The sequence below is a fragment of the Triturus cristatus genome, chromosome 2_1, assembly GCF_964204655.1.
Source record: "Triturus cristatus chromosome 2_1, aTriCri1.1, whole genome shotgun sequence".
Classification (NCBI taxonomy): domain Eukaryota; kingdom Metazoa; phylum Chordata; class Amphibia; order Caudata; family Salamandridae; genus Triturus; species Triturus cristatus.
In genome coordinates this window covers 686,751,873-686,768,935 of record NC_140581.1, presented here as the reverse complement: position 1 = coordinate 686,768,935, position 17,063 = coordinate 686,751,873, and the positions used below count along the sequence as shown (strand labels likewise).

The window sequence follows — 17,063 nt, the reverse complement described above, 5'->3', positions numbered from 1 at the left end:
AGTTTGTAATCGTATCCTGAGGCTGCGTAATAGTGCTTTTCCTTTTGTTAAAGCTAATTGTGATCTAGATCACTTCCTCTCAGAGAGGCAACTGTGTTATTCCCTAGACTTAATCATTTGAGCCACAGGAAGTAGAATGTAAGGCACTATGTTGTGATATGCTTGGAATGATTTCAATAAAAAAAAAGTTGACATAACAATTTACCATCAAGCGGATGCAGGTGGTAACCAGGTGGAATGAATCAAATGCTGCCCAGAATGTTTTAAAATTGTTCCTCTGTATCCAATAGTGAAGACCAAGATTTTAAAAGCACAGCAACAGAGGAGGGCGAATGAGATCATATTTACAACTACAATTACACACTTTGACCAGGCAGAATAGATTTCAAACAAATCTGCCATCCTCTGCAGATGTGGTTTTCCTAGCCACTTCACCCCCCAAGATGTGTCCTCCTTCCTCCACCTTGGACGTTTCAGAAGGTGCCACTTGCCCTTCTGTTAAAAATAAGGTAGATATGGAACTCCTCCAATGTTTCACTCAGACTCATGGTGAGTCTTCCTACTTGTACCTCTTGAAAAAAGGCACTCCTGAGACTGGAAGCTACCCAGGTTTCAGCAGCTGGCACTTACTCTAGCAATGTTGGGTTCACCTGCGCTAGCTCCAGTGTCACCTCCCCAGTATAACAATTTCTACCTGGAGGATTACTTTACTTCTGACTAGGATAGCAGTAGAACTGGCCAGCCAGTTTACTGACTAGACAAACCCACCAATCCTACAAAACAGTTAGCTTAGTCTTCGCCTTAGTGTGCTTTTCTTATCTGGAAAGCACTGCATAGCATAGTATAGTAAATGCCTCTGTTAAGGCGGACATATCATTGCACACTGTATTCTATCTGTTCCTATTGGCATCACACACATACTCAGAGCCTTGCTTTATGTGTGTGCCAAGGCCCCATATCGTCCTGCTTAATATATTTAAGGCCATTAATTGTCTGCGTTGCCATAGATGATTCAATTACTCAAAACTGGGCAGGTGTCGGGACACCTTAATCTCCTTCTTAGTCACTGGTGTGTCATTGATGTATTTCTGAGATTCCAGCACCATGCGTGACAGCGCATCTCCAAAGGAATACTCTTGGTCCTGTGCTCTTTGCTGCTGGAATTGTCCTGGTTTGAGTCCCACTAGGCTCTCCAAATTCCTTTGCTGGCTGTTCTTATTCCTTTACTTCTGATTCAGCATCCTAGACTATTGTGATGACCCTAGCAAAGGGCGTTGCTTACGTTTATGTTACAACGACATTACAATGGCAACTCAAAATGTTTTTATGTTACCCATGTAAATTAAAAAGATGGATGTCTACATTCACTACAACTGTCCACTTGATTTGTTGTAAAGTGTAGTGGGTGGCTACCCTTTACATTACTGAATATTTATTGTGACAACATGTATCACAATGGATTGCTGGATTCTCAAGAATGCAGATAAACACTTGAAGGCCATTTGCATGGACTGCCATCATGATAATCTTCATACACACATGAACTTTGGGACTCTTTTCAGATTAACTATGTGTTAATGGGGCTGTCCATAATGAGGATGGTGGTGTTACAAACGTATTGGTGCTGCTTACTCTTGAAACGGTCTCAAGTTCTAAAGTGAATTCGATTAATACCTCCTTAGGTGCTGGGTCTATTCAATGCCCACCTCCTGTGCCTCCAGCCTCACACCTTTGTTTTGCCAATATTTTTCTGTGGCTTAGAGCGCAAGTTGAACTGCCTCTTATTCATTTACAGTATTATTTCTCTCCTGGATGTTCAGACCTATCTTCCACTCGTTTGCTTCTGGTACACTTAGTATTTTCACAAAGACATAATTCCTCTCAGCCACACATTCTTCAACAAGTATCTAGAGTTATTTTTTTGACAACACTTGATCTTCCCTTTTCTTACACCTTATTCACTTTGTCTCTCCTGGAGTGGCACAATGGCTTTGAGCAGTGTAGATCTTCTCTTGCATGCTCTCCTGTGCTGTAATGAGCAAGTGGTAGTCTACTTCCTGGTTGTGAAGTAATTAGTGTTTCCAGAGTGACATTTCTGAGATGCAATTCGATTTGATATTTTTGCAAATGCAATTCCTACCAAATGGCTATTTGGAAGGGGCTTATTTTATTTGCAGGGATTTACCAAATTCAATTAGCTATTCGGTACTTTTTGTTAATTCAGATTCACAAATGTGTTTCTTCGTACTTCAGGCCCTGCAACTATTAAATAAATGAAGACATAAGCAAATCATCAACTAAAAATATCTTGCATGCAAATTATGACCACCGATACCGGGGGCTCCATCTTATCCACGCCCAACAGGGAATTCCCAGGTCCCTTCCTCCCACCCTGGTTACTGTCACATTAGATCCACAGCCCACTATGGTTATACAATCGTCTGTCATCGCTTCATCCTATTACACAGCCCTCAGTTGGTCTACAGCTAGGCTGCACTTTACTATAACATTACATCCAGGCATATAGAGACATCAACAGATTTAGAACCAGAATCACAAAGCGCCACAGTGCAGTTAGCGCCATTATTTACAGTAAGACTCCATGTTGCATAATTAAAGAGGTTTATGGGGGCAGGCCCAAGATGGCAGCAAGGTAGGAGGAGCGCGTTCTCCTTTGTCAGAGCCTACCAGTTCTAACACTTTGCCCAGCATCCCTGCTGACTGCCACGGTATCAGGATGGGCCCTTAAGGTATCAGGAGCAGGGCCCTCTGAAGATTTGTGGCCAAGGCTCCCTGAACTTTATGGCCCGAGCAAAGTGGAGAATTCAGGCTTCTCAAACAAGATGACAGGCAGCTCCAAGGCACTGGAGGAAGCTGTGCTGCCATGACTGAGGCGAGCTGCCCCTGCCCATGAGAGTGGCCCCATGGCTCCAGATGCCTCCCGGCCGAGGGAGCAACAACAGGAATCACAACAGAAGGCCAGTTGGGACAGGCTGAGCACCCCACGACACCCCAAACGGTAGGAGGGACCTGGGGTGAGACAACCGCCAATATGAGAAGACCAGGTACCTCTCACGGCAAATGAAACTAAGAGAGGGGGGGACTGGGAGTGGGTTGGGAAAAGTTAGGTCCAGTACCAATACTCCCAATAAATATTGTTATATCACGTTGTGGTAACTGTTCCTTAGGAAGAAGAAAGGCTCAGAGGCCAATTAGGTCGCTGAAGAAGATAGAGGACAAAGTCTCTAGAGGAAATGTAACCTATCAGAGTGAGGTGGGGAATCTCTCCTTTTGATACTAGTGCCCTCACACACCCTTGCGAGTGTCATGCTTCATCATCGGGCGTTGCTACTCGTGGGGGTGGCGCTGCAGTCCTCTATGTCGGAGGTCTTTTGTGGAGACGCCACAGTTGTGCATGCGGGTGTGTGGGCCTAGAGAAAAGGGTGTGTGTGTAGTGTCTTAAAATTACCCTCCGGTGCCGTGGGGATACCTTTATTCGTTGGTCCGGGGGTAGGATTAAAAGGAATATTCTACTTACCAGTATGCATCAGTTCTTGGCATGTAGAGCTGCAGATCTACACACTTTTGCATAGATCGCCATCTGGTGTTGGGCCCGGATGTTTGCAGTTTGTTTTTCCTCTTGGAAAGTCTTTGGAAGTCACGAGGTAGGTGACTCCTCCCTTGGTTCGTATTGCGCATGGGCTTCGGCTCCATCCTCAGATTGTTTTTCGCCAACAGGGAAAGATGGAGCATAGTAATAACAGTGAAGAAACCCATGTGTGTTGTATCTAAATAAGATAGACTGGAACAGATACAGGTAGCCGGGGAGGCGGGTGGGCGTGTGTAGATCTGCAGCGCTACATGCCAAGAACAGATGCATACTGGTAAGTAGCATATTCCGTTCGAGGCATATGAGCTGCAGATTACACACTTTTGCATAGACTATATAGCAGTTACCAACCTTAGCGGCGACCACCGGTATCTGTTGCAGTGGTTTGAAATAGTGTTTTCAGTACAGCCTGGCCCACACTAGCTTGTTGCTTGGTTTACACATCTACACAGTAATGTTTAGTGAAAGTGTGCGGTGTTGACCATGTAGCTGCCTTGCAGATATCATCTAATGGGATGTTCCCTAGAAAAGCCATAGAAGCCCCTGTCTTTCTTGTAGAGTGGGCTTTAGGGGGAACAGATAGCGTGCGTTTTGCTTTGTGCAGCAAATCAGTATGCATTTTACAATACACCGAGCTATCCCTGATTTAGAGATGGGGTTGCCTTTATGAGGTGGAGAGAATGAGACAAACAGTTGCTTTGTCTTTCTGAAAGGTTGTGTTCTCTGGATATAGTAAAGCAAGGCCCTTTTAACATCCAGTGTGTGTAGAGCCCTTTCTGCAACAGTTTGAGGTTGCGAGAAAAAAAATGGTAATTCTACCGATTGGTTTAGATGAAAGGGTGAGATGACTTTGGGTAGGAATTTTGGGTTGGTACGTAGGAGAACCTTGTTCGGGTGCATTTGGAGAAAAGGTTCTTGTATAGTAAGTGCTTGTATTTCACTGACCCTTCTAAGGGAGGTGATGGCTACAAGGAAAGCTGTTTTCCATGTGAGGAATTGCAGTTCGCATTTGTGCAAGGGTTCAAAAGGCGGTCCCATTAGCCTTGTGAGCACTATATTTAAGTTCCACACAGGTGAGGGTGGCACCCTGGGGGGAATTATTCGTTTTAGGCCTTCCATGAAGGCTTTAATTGCAGGCACTCTGAAAAGTGATAGGTGCTGTCTGTTTTGTAAGTAAGCGGCAATTGCTGCGAGGTGTAGCCGAATGGATGTATATGCTAGGTTACATCTTTGTAGGTGTAGTAAGTAGCATATGATGTGCTGTATGGATGCGTCTAGAGGGTGGATTGTGTTGTTATGGCAATAAACAACAAATCTTTTCCACTTGGCAGCGTAGCAGGCTCTAGTGGTAGGACGTCTAGCTTCTCTGATAACATTCATACAGTCGGGGGGAAGGTTAAGGTATCCGAACTCTAGGATTTCAGGAGCCAGATCGCAAGGTTGAGCTGAGCTGGGTCCAGGTGTCTGATCTCTCCATGGTTCTCGGTTAGGAGGTATGGTGAGAGGTGTAATTTTTGGTGTGGCACTACTGAGAGTTCCAGCAACGTGGTGTACCACGGTTGCCTGGCCCATGTTGGAGCTACTAGAATGAGTGTGAGGGAGTGCTGCTGTAGCTTTCACACTACTAATGGAATTAGTGGGAGAGGTGGAAAGGCGTATGCAAATTTGCCTGACCAGTTCATCCATAGCGCATTGCCTTTGGACGATGGGTGTGGGTATCTGGCGGCGAAGCTTGGGCATTTTTTGTTTTCGTGGGTGGCGAATAGGTCTATTTGTGGATGCCCCCACATTTGAAAGAACGGGTGAAGAACTTGCGGGTGAAGTTCCCACTCGTGGATCTGCTGCGTCTGTCTGCTAAGCAGATCTGCCATGGTGTTCTGGACTCCTGGGACATGTTGGGCTAGGAGAAAGATTTTGTGTGGAATTGCCCATCTCCATATGCTCTGTGCTAGTTGAGAGAGCTGTGGAGAGTGTGTGTCGCCTTGTTTTTGGATGTAGTACATGGCGGTCATGTTGTCCGTGCGGATAAGGACTGCCTTGCCTAAAATCTGTGTGTGAAAGGATTTTAGGGCTAGAAAGATTGCCAGTAGCTCCAGATGATTGATGTTGAGTAACTTTTGTTGTGGCGTCCATGTGCCCTGCACTGTGAGGTGTAGTAGATGAGCTCCCCAGCCGGAGAGCGATGCGTCTGTTGTCAGGATTATTTGTGGAACCGGGTCCAGGAACGGTCGACCTCTGGAAAGATTTGTGGTGTTCCACCACTGCAGAGAGCGATGGGTGTGACCGTCTACCAACACCAGATCTGTCAGTTGCCCCTGGGCCTGGTTCCATTGGCGCGCTAAGCACTCTTGGAGTGGACGCATCTGGAGTCTTGCATGAGGCACTATAAAAATGCAAGAGGCCATCATCCCTATCAGTTGCATAAACACTCTTGCTGGGAGGGAGTGTGGAAGTATGAATTTTTGACGCAAAGCCAGAATGCTTGCGATCCTTGCCGGATTGTGGTAGGCAATGGCCTTTGAGGTGTCTATGGTGGCACCGAGGTATTGCTTTATGTGGGATGGTGTTAGTTGGGACTTTTGGTGGTTCACCGTGAAGCCTAGTTGGTGAAGTAGCTGGATTGTAGTGGCGGTGTGGTGTACACATTGGTTGTAGGACGCGGCTTTTATGAGCCAGTCGTCCAGATACGGGAAGACTTGAATGTGCTGTCTTCTGAGGTGTGCCGCCACTACCGCTAGGCACTTGGTAAATACCCATGGTGCTGTTGTGACCCTGAATGGGAGCACCTTGAACTGGTAGTGTTGCCCGTCCACTACGAATCTGAGGTACTTTCTGTGGGCATGGTGTACCGGAATGTGAAATTACGCGTCTTTCAAGTCCAGTGTGGTGAGAAAGTCGTTCTGGGAGAGGAGCGGAAGTGCCTGCTGAAGTGTTACCATGTGAAAATGGTCCGAATGTATGTATGTGTTTAGAGGCCGGAGATCTAGGATAGGTCGTAGAGTATCGTCTCTTTTTGGTATCAGAAAATATAGGGAGTAGACCCCTACATTTTGCTGATCGTGGGGGACATGTTCTATTGCGTGTTTTTGTAGGAGGGTGATCACCTCCTGTTTTAGCAACGTGGAATGTTCTTGTGACATTGGGCGTTTCCTGGGTGGAATGTTGGGGGGTAGATGTGAATTCCAGGCAGTACCCTGAACGAATAATTTGGGTCACCCACTTGTCTGATGTGATGGACTCCCAGACGTGAAGGAAATGTTGTAGTCTGCCCCCGACCGGAGTGGGATGGTCTGGGGGGAGCAGGGGAAAGTCATTGGGTAGGCGGTGTGGCAGAGCGGGCGGTATTTGTTTTTGCCTCTGCCTTTATTGTTATTTCCTCTATAGCCGCCTCTTTGATAACCTTTTGTGAAGGTGGACTGAGGAGGAGATTTGTAGGACGTGGACGCGCTATCTGAGGAGTAGCCTCTGCCGTGCCCCGAAAGGAAGAGCGGCGAAAGGAGCGTCTAGGAGGGGGTGACTGTAGGGCTCCCATAGATTTCACCGTATCTGTATCTTTTTTCATCTTCTCGAGGGCCTCATCTATCTTTGGACCGAATAAATGTTCCTGATCGAACGGATGGTTTTATATGGAGGCTTGTACCTCGGGTTTAAAGCCTGACACTCTCAGCCAAGCGTGTCGACGGAGTAGGACACTGGTGTTAATGGCCCTGGAAGCTGTGTCTGCTGCGTCTAAGGCACAGCGTATAGAGGTATTAGTTATGGTCTTACCCTCTTGGATTAATTCATTGGCCCTATTTTTATATTTCTCTGGGAGATGGTGCATGATGGTTTCTAGTTCATCATAGTGCGCTCTGTCGTATCTGGCCAATAGCGCTTCAGTGTTGGCGATACGCCATATATTAGCTGCCTGTGACGCAGTGCGTTTTCCTGATGCGTCCAGGAGCTTTGATTCCTTGTCAGGTGGTGGTGCTTCGCCTGACGCCTGGGAATTTGATCTTTTTCTTGCGGTGGATACCACTAGGGAAACCAGTGGCGCTGGCCCTTTGATGTAGGCATGATCTGTAGGGGCAGCTTTATACTTTTTTTCTATGCGTGGGTTTAGGACCCTAGCCATGACTGGGTCTTTAAAAACCTCTGGCGCATGTTTTATTACACCTTTGAGCATAAGTAGTATAGCAGTAGACCTATGTGCTGTATCAAAGGCATCTAGGAGGAAATCTTCCTCTACTGGGTCAGTGTGTAGCTCTACCCCGTGATAATGTGCCGCCCTCTGAAGTAGGTGGTGAAAACCTAGTGAGTCTTCTGGTGGCGATGGCCTGGATGGATATAGGTCATCTTGTGGGACATCTGGAATGTCTGGATTATCATAATCATCCCAGGGGTCTGGGGATCCTGTAGGGGTGGGGTCTTGTGGCACATCTGCTGGGTCGTAGTATGGGTCCCCCTGATCATCATGGTCCGGAGACGGGGTCGGAGAGCGATGAGGCAGGGGTGGAGAAGGTGGAGGGAGTGGAGGTGGAGAGGGTGGAGGAGGTGGAGGAAGCGGGGAAGGCACTCTGAAAGGGGAGGTAGCACAGTCCTTCCTCTTTGGAGGTGGAGGTCTAGCTGGTTTGTCCAATTGTCTCTTTTTAGAAGACAGTGCCAAATGTCCAGTTTTTGGATCCTTGGCAAGTGTCTTTTGCAAAGGATCCGGTGTAAAAAGCTCTTGCGACACTGGTTGTTCGGTCGGCGCCGACGTTTTCGGGGCCAACGTCTTCTTAGGCTTGTCTGTGCCGTGCTTTTTGGGAACCTCCGATTTTTTGTTCGGTGCCGAGACAGGCTTCGGCGCGGAAGTGTCGGTGCCGAGGCCCTTATGATGTTTGGTCGGCACCGAGAGGCTGGGTTTCGACACCGAGGGCTTTGGTGTGGAGCTCGGTGTCGAGGTAGAGGCCGATCTTTTCTTTGGTGCCGAAGGGTGTTTTTCGGCACCGCTGGCAGGCTGGCTCGAGCCCGAGCCGCCAGAAGGCTTACTTGGCTTCGTCACCGGGCCCGAAGGTGGGGTGTTCAAAGCAGTGTCTTTGGTCTTGCCTAGGCCCGAAGGCGAAGGCGTGACCGAAGCCTTTTTGGGTGTCGGCGCGGGTGTGGGAGGGGGTATTTTACTCACGACCCTCTGCGCCGGGGTGATGTCCTCCACATCAGAGTCGTCGGCTTCGGAAGCACTGACGAGGTCCTCTTCGGTGTGCTGGTGTCCCGGAGCTTCGACGTCGTCCCCGAAGATGTCGACTGGAACGGAGGTCGAGGAGTGCGCCATTTTTCGTCTGGCCCTTTGATCTCCAATGGTCTTTTTGGATCTAAAAGACTTGCAGGCGGGACAGTCTCGAGCCTCGTGTTCAGGGGAGAGGCAGAGGTTGCACACCTCGTGAACATTGGTGTGGGGGAATTTGGACCCACATCGAGGGCACTTCTTGAATGGAGTTCTTTCCATCAGCCGGGACCAGAGACTGGATAGGCCCGAAGGCTGCCGTCGATGACTGGAATCGAAGGTGCGTCGAAGAAGGTGATTGAGGAGATCAGTATCTAAACAATACCGCGGAGAGCGAGGATTCCGCTTCGATCGTCGAACTGGAATGTTCGGAACCGGAGCGCAAAGTATTCCATCCGAGCCCGATGGCGGAAAAAAACAATCTGAGGATGGAGCCGAAGCCCATGCGCAATACGAACCAAGGGAGGAGTCACCTACCTCGTGACTTCCAAAGACTTTTCAAGAGGAAAAACAAACTGCAAACATCCGGGCCCAACACCAGATGGCGATCTATGCAAAAGTGTGTAATCTGCAGCTCATATGCCTCGAACATGTATATATGTACAAGGGCAAAGGGCAATCCTCTATTAATAGATGGCATAGAGGATGGGGTATTACTCCGCTGCTCCTAGTGCCCGTGTGTGAAAGAATGTGCGCTGGTCAACATGTTTCGTGCTGTCGTTCGGTCCCTAATGGATCCTCTCACGCTTTGTCAGGACCAAAGGATGTGAAAAAATGAGGAAAGTGAAAGGCAAAGAGTGAGAAACTCTTTGTTCCTAAAATACCTCGAATTCAGGTTAGATAATGCGCATTGCGCTATGGGGGGACACTGTTCACGTGTCCCAGCCTAGTACCTGTGGAGATGAAAGGGAGAAAAAAGACAGGGAACATACAAATAGAGACTTAAAAAGTTGCTCAACGTTCACAAAACATCTGAAAGAAAAAGAACTTCTGGTGACAATGAGTGCATGCAGGCTGGTGGGACCAATCCAATTACTTACAGACATTAGCATGCGCTCAAATTAGCAGGTGCTATTAACCATATAACACCATACGGTAATTAGTGAACACTGGTCAAACAAACAAAAGTGTAAAAACATCTACACAAAGTGCAGTTCGAGCCGAGGGCTCTCGTATCCTATCAAGGTGGCCACCCGGGCGACGTGCCCACACAGCGCAGCTATGATGGTGGGTGCTGCCTGTGGGGTGATCTGTGATGCAGCGTATGCAAAACCAAATGGTGGTATTACTGTTATTGTTTTTAAAGAAACAATGCGACATACTCCGTGCACTGCGCTCGGGGATTTGGAAAGGGATAAATCAACAAACTAACAGAAAAACAAACAAAACAACTGATAATGGAAGTGTACCCCTGATGAGAAGGAAAAGTGCCTCCTCGTGAGTCCAGCCGGAGGTGGGGGGTAATCACTGCGAAATAAAGATAATAATGGTTCAAGGTTATCCACTGACATACCTTACGGCAGAAGTCTCTTGTGGTGAAAGCAGCGGAGTAATACTCACGTAGACACACCCTCACTCAAGCCTATTCACCTGCCCTGCCGAATACGGGACTCCGGAGTAGTGGTGTTGGAGTTGCTCTGGTATTTGTGCCAGTGAATAGCCAAAGTGTGTGGGAACAAGGGGGCGTGTCTCTACGGGGAAAGGGGGCACTCACCCAGAAGTCTGCTCGGCGGCAGAAAACATTTTGGATTGGGAAACATTATTAAAGAATGTGCTGAGAATTTGCCACACTCTTTTCAAATCTAAGAAAATATCCTCAAAAATTTGGAAAAGGTAATATGGTCTATAATACAAAAGAGGAAGTGCCATGAGGAGGGCACAATTGGTGTGTGCTCTGTTGGAGAGTTGTGTGTGGTGGTGGCAAGTCGCCAGGTCGTGGTCACAGGATTTTGATCAAATGACTTTAGGTGCGTGCAGGCTCGCACAGCTCAAGAGTGTCATGGATATGGTATACCAGGTGGATAGTGACATAGAAGGGTCATCTTGCTGTAATGCAGATGGAATTGTAGGCGTGGTGGGTGACGCCTCGCGATCTAATTCCATAGGACCGAGCGTGATGTTGATGGATTGCCGCTGTAATGAATGCCTATAGTTGATGAAACAATTGTTTCATGTTTTTGTGAAGTGAGGGGGAGAAACAGGAGGGAGGAAGGAGATAGTCAGTGTCTGATTAGGAAAAGCTAGGTAACTAATTCAAACCATGGTATATCGTCGTCGAGCCCATGGGTATTGCTCTTTAGGCGAAAGACCCAGCGTTGTTCTTTTCTGAATAAGGTAGTCGCAGTTCAGTTAGTATTGGATTCTATGATGGTCCATCTGAGATCATTGGTAGTATGGTTCATCTCAAGGAAGTGATTTTGAAGTTTCGTGTTGGTCTTTTTACATCATATTGTGCTTTTGTGTTCCCCCATGCGTATCTTGATAGGTCTTGTGGTCATACCCACGTATTTCTTATTACATGGGCATGTGATTAGATACACACAGTTTTTGGTATTGCAGTTTGTGTGGCGTTTTTGTACCCAGGGTCTCATTAATCCTAGATCCTAACTCTTGGATGGGACTGTTAAAGGGCAAATAGAGCATGTACCGCAAGGGAAGTGTCCTACGATCGGTGATAGAGACCATAGTGTTGGTTAGTTGCTAACAGTGTATCTTGGTCGTGTATGCACAAGTAGGTCTTTCAGATTCTGGGTCCTTTTGAAGACAAAAAGGGTGGCTGCACCCGGTTCGAATGACCCTGTTGATAATATGCCCCAATGTTTTTTGATCGCTTTTTGAATACTGTTGGAGTTGGGTGTGAACGTTGTTACACAAGTGAGGACCTCGTTCTCTTGTTTCTCTTTGACTTCCAACAGGGCTTCTCTGTGGTTGTTCCTCGCTCGTTTTTGTGCTCTACTTATGGTTTTTGGTGGATAGTGGCGTTCCCTGAGATTCCGTGATAGAATGGCAGATTGTTTCTCATATTCGTAAATGGTATTAGAATTGCGACGTAGTCAAAGGAACTGACCAACTGGAAGATTGTCCCTTAATGCTTTCGGATGATGACTCTGGTATAGTAAGAGACTGTTTCTGTCTGTGGGCTTTCGATAATTAGTTGTGAGCAGTGTGCCATTGTGTAAGGTGATCCAGAGATCAAGGAACGCGATACGGTCTTCTGAACTGGTGCCCGTGAACTTGAGGAAGGGGTCCAGTGTATTGAACCAAGCAAAAAAGGTGCTGCATAGGTCCACATTCACTGTCCAGATAAGGAGGACGTCATCGATGTAATGGCGCCAGGTCATTATATTTTCTTTGTATGGATTGTTGTCACCTAGGATTAACATATCCTCAAAGTTCACCATGTACATGCAGGCCAAGCTCGGCGCGAAGGTGCTCCCCATGCTGGTACCCTGTATTTGGTGGTAAAGCTGTTTTTTTAAAGCAAAAAAGTTCTCTTTTAGGGCCAGGGCAGCATATTCACAGATGAAAGATATAGGTGTTTTGTAGATCCATGGATCTTGCTCCCGTAGTATGTTTTCCATTACCTCAAGGGTGGCTTCTTGTGGTATGTTTGTATAGAGTGCTTCTACATCCAATGTGGCAAGGAGGGTAATAGACCCAGGGTCATCATAGTGTTCAATCATGTTCAATACCTCTGTGGTATCCCTCAGATAGGCGGGTGTCTTGGTGACAATCGGACGTAAGAAAAAGTCGCAAAATTTGCTAAGTGGTTCAAGAAGGGAGTCGATACCTGATACTATTGGGCATCCAGGTGGTGAGTCGGTTCCTTTGTGGATCTTAGGTAGTGTAATAATACGGAGTTCTGGGATTGTTGTTGCACAGAAACTCTGCCTCATGAGTTGTAATCCAATCCTCGCGGACGGCTTCAATGACTAGACTTCTAATCCTAGAAGTAAGTCTAGGTGTAGGATCCTCTTCTATAGGGCGATAGTATCTGGAGTCCGTGAGTTGTCGGTGGCATTCCGCTTCATATGTGCCAATGTCCTGGATGACAGTGGCACCGCCTTTATCGTCTGGTTTGATGATAATGGAGGTGTCATTGGCAATGCTCTGCAGGATCCATCTCTCTGCTCTTGTCAGGTTGTCGAAAGGGCATCGATATGATAGTTTAGTGACATCCTGCAGAACGGCTTGCTCAAAGATGAGCACCTCATTGGGGGTCATAGCTGCCGTGGGGGTAAATTCCGATTTGTTCCTCAGTCCGGTTCCCGAGACTAGGAAGTCTGTTTTTTCATGGAAGTAGGCCTTGAGTCTAATCTTCCTAAAGAAGAGATGTAGTTCCTGATGGAGTCTGAAGATGTCCTCTCCTGGTGTGGGGACAAAACCCAGTCCCTTCTCCAAGAGACTGGATTCCTCCTGGGATAGAGGTCTGGACGAAAAATTCACCACTAGCGTCTCGTTCCTGTTGTGCTGCTCCTCAGGATCATCTGTTCTGGTTCTTGCCAGTGCACATTCCTTGAGCCGTTTTTCCTTCGGCCTCTTCCTCTGCCCCTTCCTCTGTTGTGAAAAGGGGGGTTCGGAAACTGGTGAAATGGTTGCATCTGTGGGGGATAACCCATGGGTGTGTTCCACACGGGTGGGTTTCCTACCCATGGACCGGGAAATGGTTGTTGATGGTATGGATGAGGGGAAAGTGCTGGAACAAAGGTGGTTGAGGAGGATGCCTCCATGCTCCTCTCGTCGGTGTTGTGTAGTTATTGTTTTCATAACTGGAATTGCTGCTCATGGAACTCGTCCTTCTAGAGCTGTTGCTGTTCATTTCGTCTGAAGACATATTGTTGGTTTGGAAGATGTAATCTTCTTTAGTGTATGGATATACTTTTTCTTGGGAGAATCTCTTGACATCTTTTTGAAGTTTAGTAATTTTCTGTTTGGTCAGGAAGTCTCTGTGTTCGGACATTTCCTCGTTGATTTCCCCTTTTCTCTAGGCCCACACACCCGCATGCACAACTGCGGCGTCTCCACAAAAGATCTCCGACATAGAGCCCTCTCGCGGGGCCCGTGGGGGACTGCAGCACCACCCCCACGAGGAGCAACGCCCGATGATGAAGCATGACACTCGCAAGGGTGTGTGAGGGCACTAGTATCAAAAGGAGAGATTCCCCACCTCACTCTGATAGGGTACATTTCCTCTAGAGACTTTGTCCTCTTTATCTTCTTCAGCGACCTAATTGGCCTCTGAGCCTTTCTTCTTCCTAAGGAACAGTTACCACAACGTGATATAACCTCTCAAGGCAGACAGACAAAGGCAGGGCCCTGGGCTAGGCACAGGGACCATTAGAGCTAGGCAAAAAATTATACGTGAAAGGAGTGGCTCAAACCTACACATGGAGCAACATTGGTTTATGGCAGCTAGGTTGATGGGAGGCACGAGGTGGCAAGAGAGCAACCGTGGAAGCTACAGAGGGTCTGGGTAGAGAAATATCCAACCCCTCAGAGTAATATGGGTTGCAATACAACAAAGAGTCCAGACCTACTGCTGGCACACACATCAGTGAGGGGCTGCATGCCTAGCGATACCAGGCAGTGGCGTCGTCCCAGCATGAAACCAAAAACAACTTGACAACCCCGAGACAAGCCATCACCTGCACTTTGAGCCCCATATGGCTAAGCTGCTTGAAGCATAAGAGACATAGTATACAGTAAGGGAAGAAAAGAAAATCCCCTCAAGGAGGGCTCAGAAGCAAGAAGCAGCAGCTAAATTGTCCCCTGGCTCCCCACCCAGTGACTATCAAATCCCTCTTTAACACACTCATTCTTGAATGATTTCTTCTGGGTGCTGAGGGAGAACTTCTCAGTCCTAAGACAGGAAATTAGAAGATACACCCACAGCTCCAAACAAGACCCATCAGATGTGGAAAATGGGGTCTCATCCCTAGAGAGCACATGAGAAGGTAAGAAGTCATTGAGGCTCTACAACAGGCGATCTCCTCCCTGAAGAAGAAAGCTGTGGATCTACAGACACACCTAGAGAACATCGAAAACTGCTCGAGGAGGCAACATTTTACGGACGAAAGAGCCTTTAAGGAATGTGAAGGGAAACACCGAAGCATGTGTAAGCAGACTCTTCAGATACAAACTCCTGTGTGACATTGTGCGGGATTGTACGCATCGTGTGGATTAGAGAACGAGGGCGGGCTTTCCAAACCCCTGACATTCTGACCGTCTTTCACCATTTCAAACAAAAAGGAGACATCATGGCTGTGGTTAAGATTGGACAAATTGTGTTTGAAGGATTTGACAGCCATCATGTTGGAAGAGCGCTGAGCGTTTCAATTGGTCACTGATTACTTACAATGTAAAGGGATCAAATACAGATGGCTGCACCCATTTCACATTATCTTCAAATGGGAGGGAGTTTTCTACCCGATGATGTCCCTAGCTGAGACCTACTGGATCATGGGACTTGGGAGATCCAGGCCCTCACAAGTTTGGTACAGATGAACAGCAGCAGCACTAAAAAGACTTTGTAACTAAGAGAGACGGTGGCAACGAAAAGACAGTCTCTTCTCTTGCAGTTTATAGACTTGAGCAACTACAGCAGTCATTAGGCCACTTAATCTTGAGGGTACCAGAAACTGCAAAGTATTAGAGGTGGGGGGACAATGGACAGAAGGAAGATGGTAGTAGGTCGCTGAAGTCAGAGTACAACAAGGTCATCTGGGTGGAAGGGGCCCTTGGACGGGAAGGCTACAACCAGTTTTTTCCATAAAAATGTTTATTATAATATCAGACTGGAATGTACATCACAAAACACTTACCTTTGGCCGGAAATTAGTAGTTGGGCCCACGTATTCATGCTGGGCTTTCACCGTTCCCCAAGGATGATGTACTTTAAAGCATTCATTACAGTAACTCGCATTACAATCCATGCAGCTCTTTGTTGATTCTTGAGGTGGAGGTTTACAGAGATCACACATAATAGCAGTAGCTGCCCTAGCAGCTTGTCTGTATCTTTCTACAATGGTTTCCAATGTAAAATTTCGAAACAGACCACAAATGCCACGCTCTCCAAGATCAATTTCGTGCAAACAACCAGGGCATGGTAAAGTAGTGAACTTTGGAGTAAGGGAGTTGCGTTTTGAACCTGTAACCAGAAAACAAAGTTATGTAAGGAAATCATGAAGACGACAGAGTGAAAATAGTCTAAGCATCATCTCTTCAAGTTAAAAATGTTTTCAGTTGAAAATTAATTAAAATAATTTTGTTTTGTAACAGTAAGAGACTGTCAAAATGTTAAAGGGAGTTAATCATACATTTAGTTCAGCCCATGCTTTATTTTATTACACATCAAAATGCAATGTTTGCATGCATCTGGTATTTGAATAGCGCAAACCTAAACAAAAGGGAAGTGATGCAAAAGGGAAAGTACACTGTCCTAGGAGTCTATCATTTTTCATATTGAGATGCCTAACGAACAAGTTATTTACCTCAGGTAACGATATATATGTAAGAGACATATATTAGTTATAGATTCCTTATCTTAGAATTACCCCCAGGCGTCGGACTGGATCCAGAGAATTTGTCTTCAGCAGTACCCCTGCGCGTTGGTAGGTGGCGTCAGTCGAGTCAGAGTTCATCGTTGGCGTCTTGATCGCCGGAATGACGTAGCGGTATTAGACGTTGTTTACATGACATTCCACGCCAGAAGTGCAGAGCCATGAAAGACACTGACCACTAATGCACACAATTAGGGCCCCAGTAGGGAGTCCCTTACTCTAGAAGTCAGTTCGCAGAACGGGGAGGATGGGTGGGGCGGTATGGAATCTATAACTAATATAGGTCTCTTGCAGATATATATTGTTACCAAAGGTAAGTAACTTGTTCATCTGAAAGAGACTATTAGTTATAGATTCCTTACCTTAGAATAGATACCCCAGCAAAACCAACCCCGGAGGTGGGTCTGTGAACAAGTTCACACCAGAAAGTCATGGAGAACTGAACTGCCAAAGAAGCTGTCTCTCCAGACTAGAATATCAGTGAACGTGTGCAGAGATGCCCAAGTGGCTGCCTGGCAGGTGTCACCGTGGGGGACTCCACATCCCAAAGCAGTAGTGGCTGCCGCCACACTGGTGGAATCGGCGCACAGTCCTTCCGGAGGCTCCTTTTTCGCTAAGGAGTAACAGATCTTGATGCACAGGACGACCCATC

The 17,063-nt window shown here is 47.0% G+C and overlaps 1 protein-coding gene across 2 annotated transcripts in view; it reads right to left on the bottom strand.

The window, feature by feature from the left end:
* Positions 1–17,063, bottom strand: part of TRIM36 (tripartite motif containing 36) — a 640,592-nt gene that overhangs the window by 243,530 nt on the left and 379,999 nt on the right. For both annotated transcript variants that reach the window (XM_085632625.1, XM_085632626.1), the window contains exon 3: positions 15,674–15,999. In XM_085632625.1, coding sequence (XP_085488751.1) covers positions 15,674–15,999 — 326 coding nt within the window. The remainder of the gene's footprint in view (positions 1–15,673; positions 16,000–17,063) is intronic.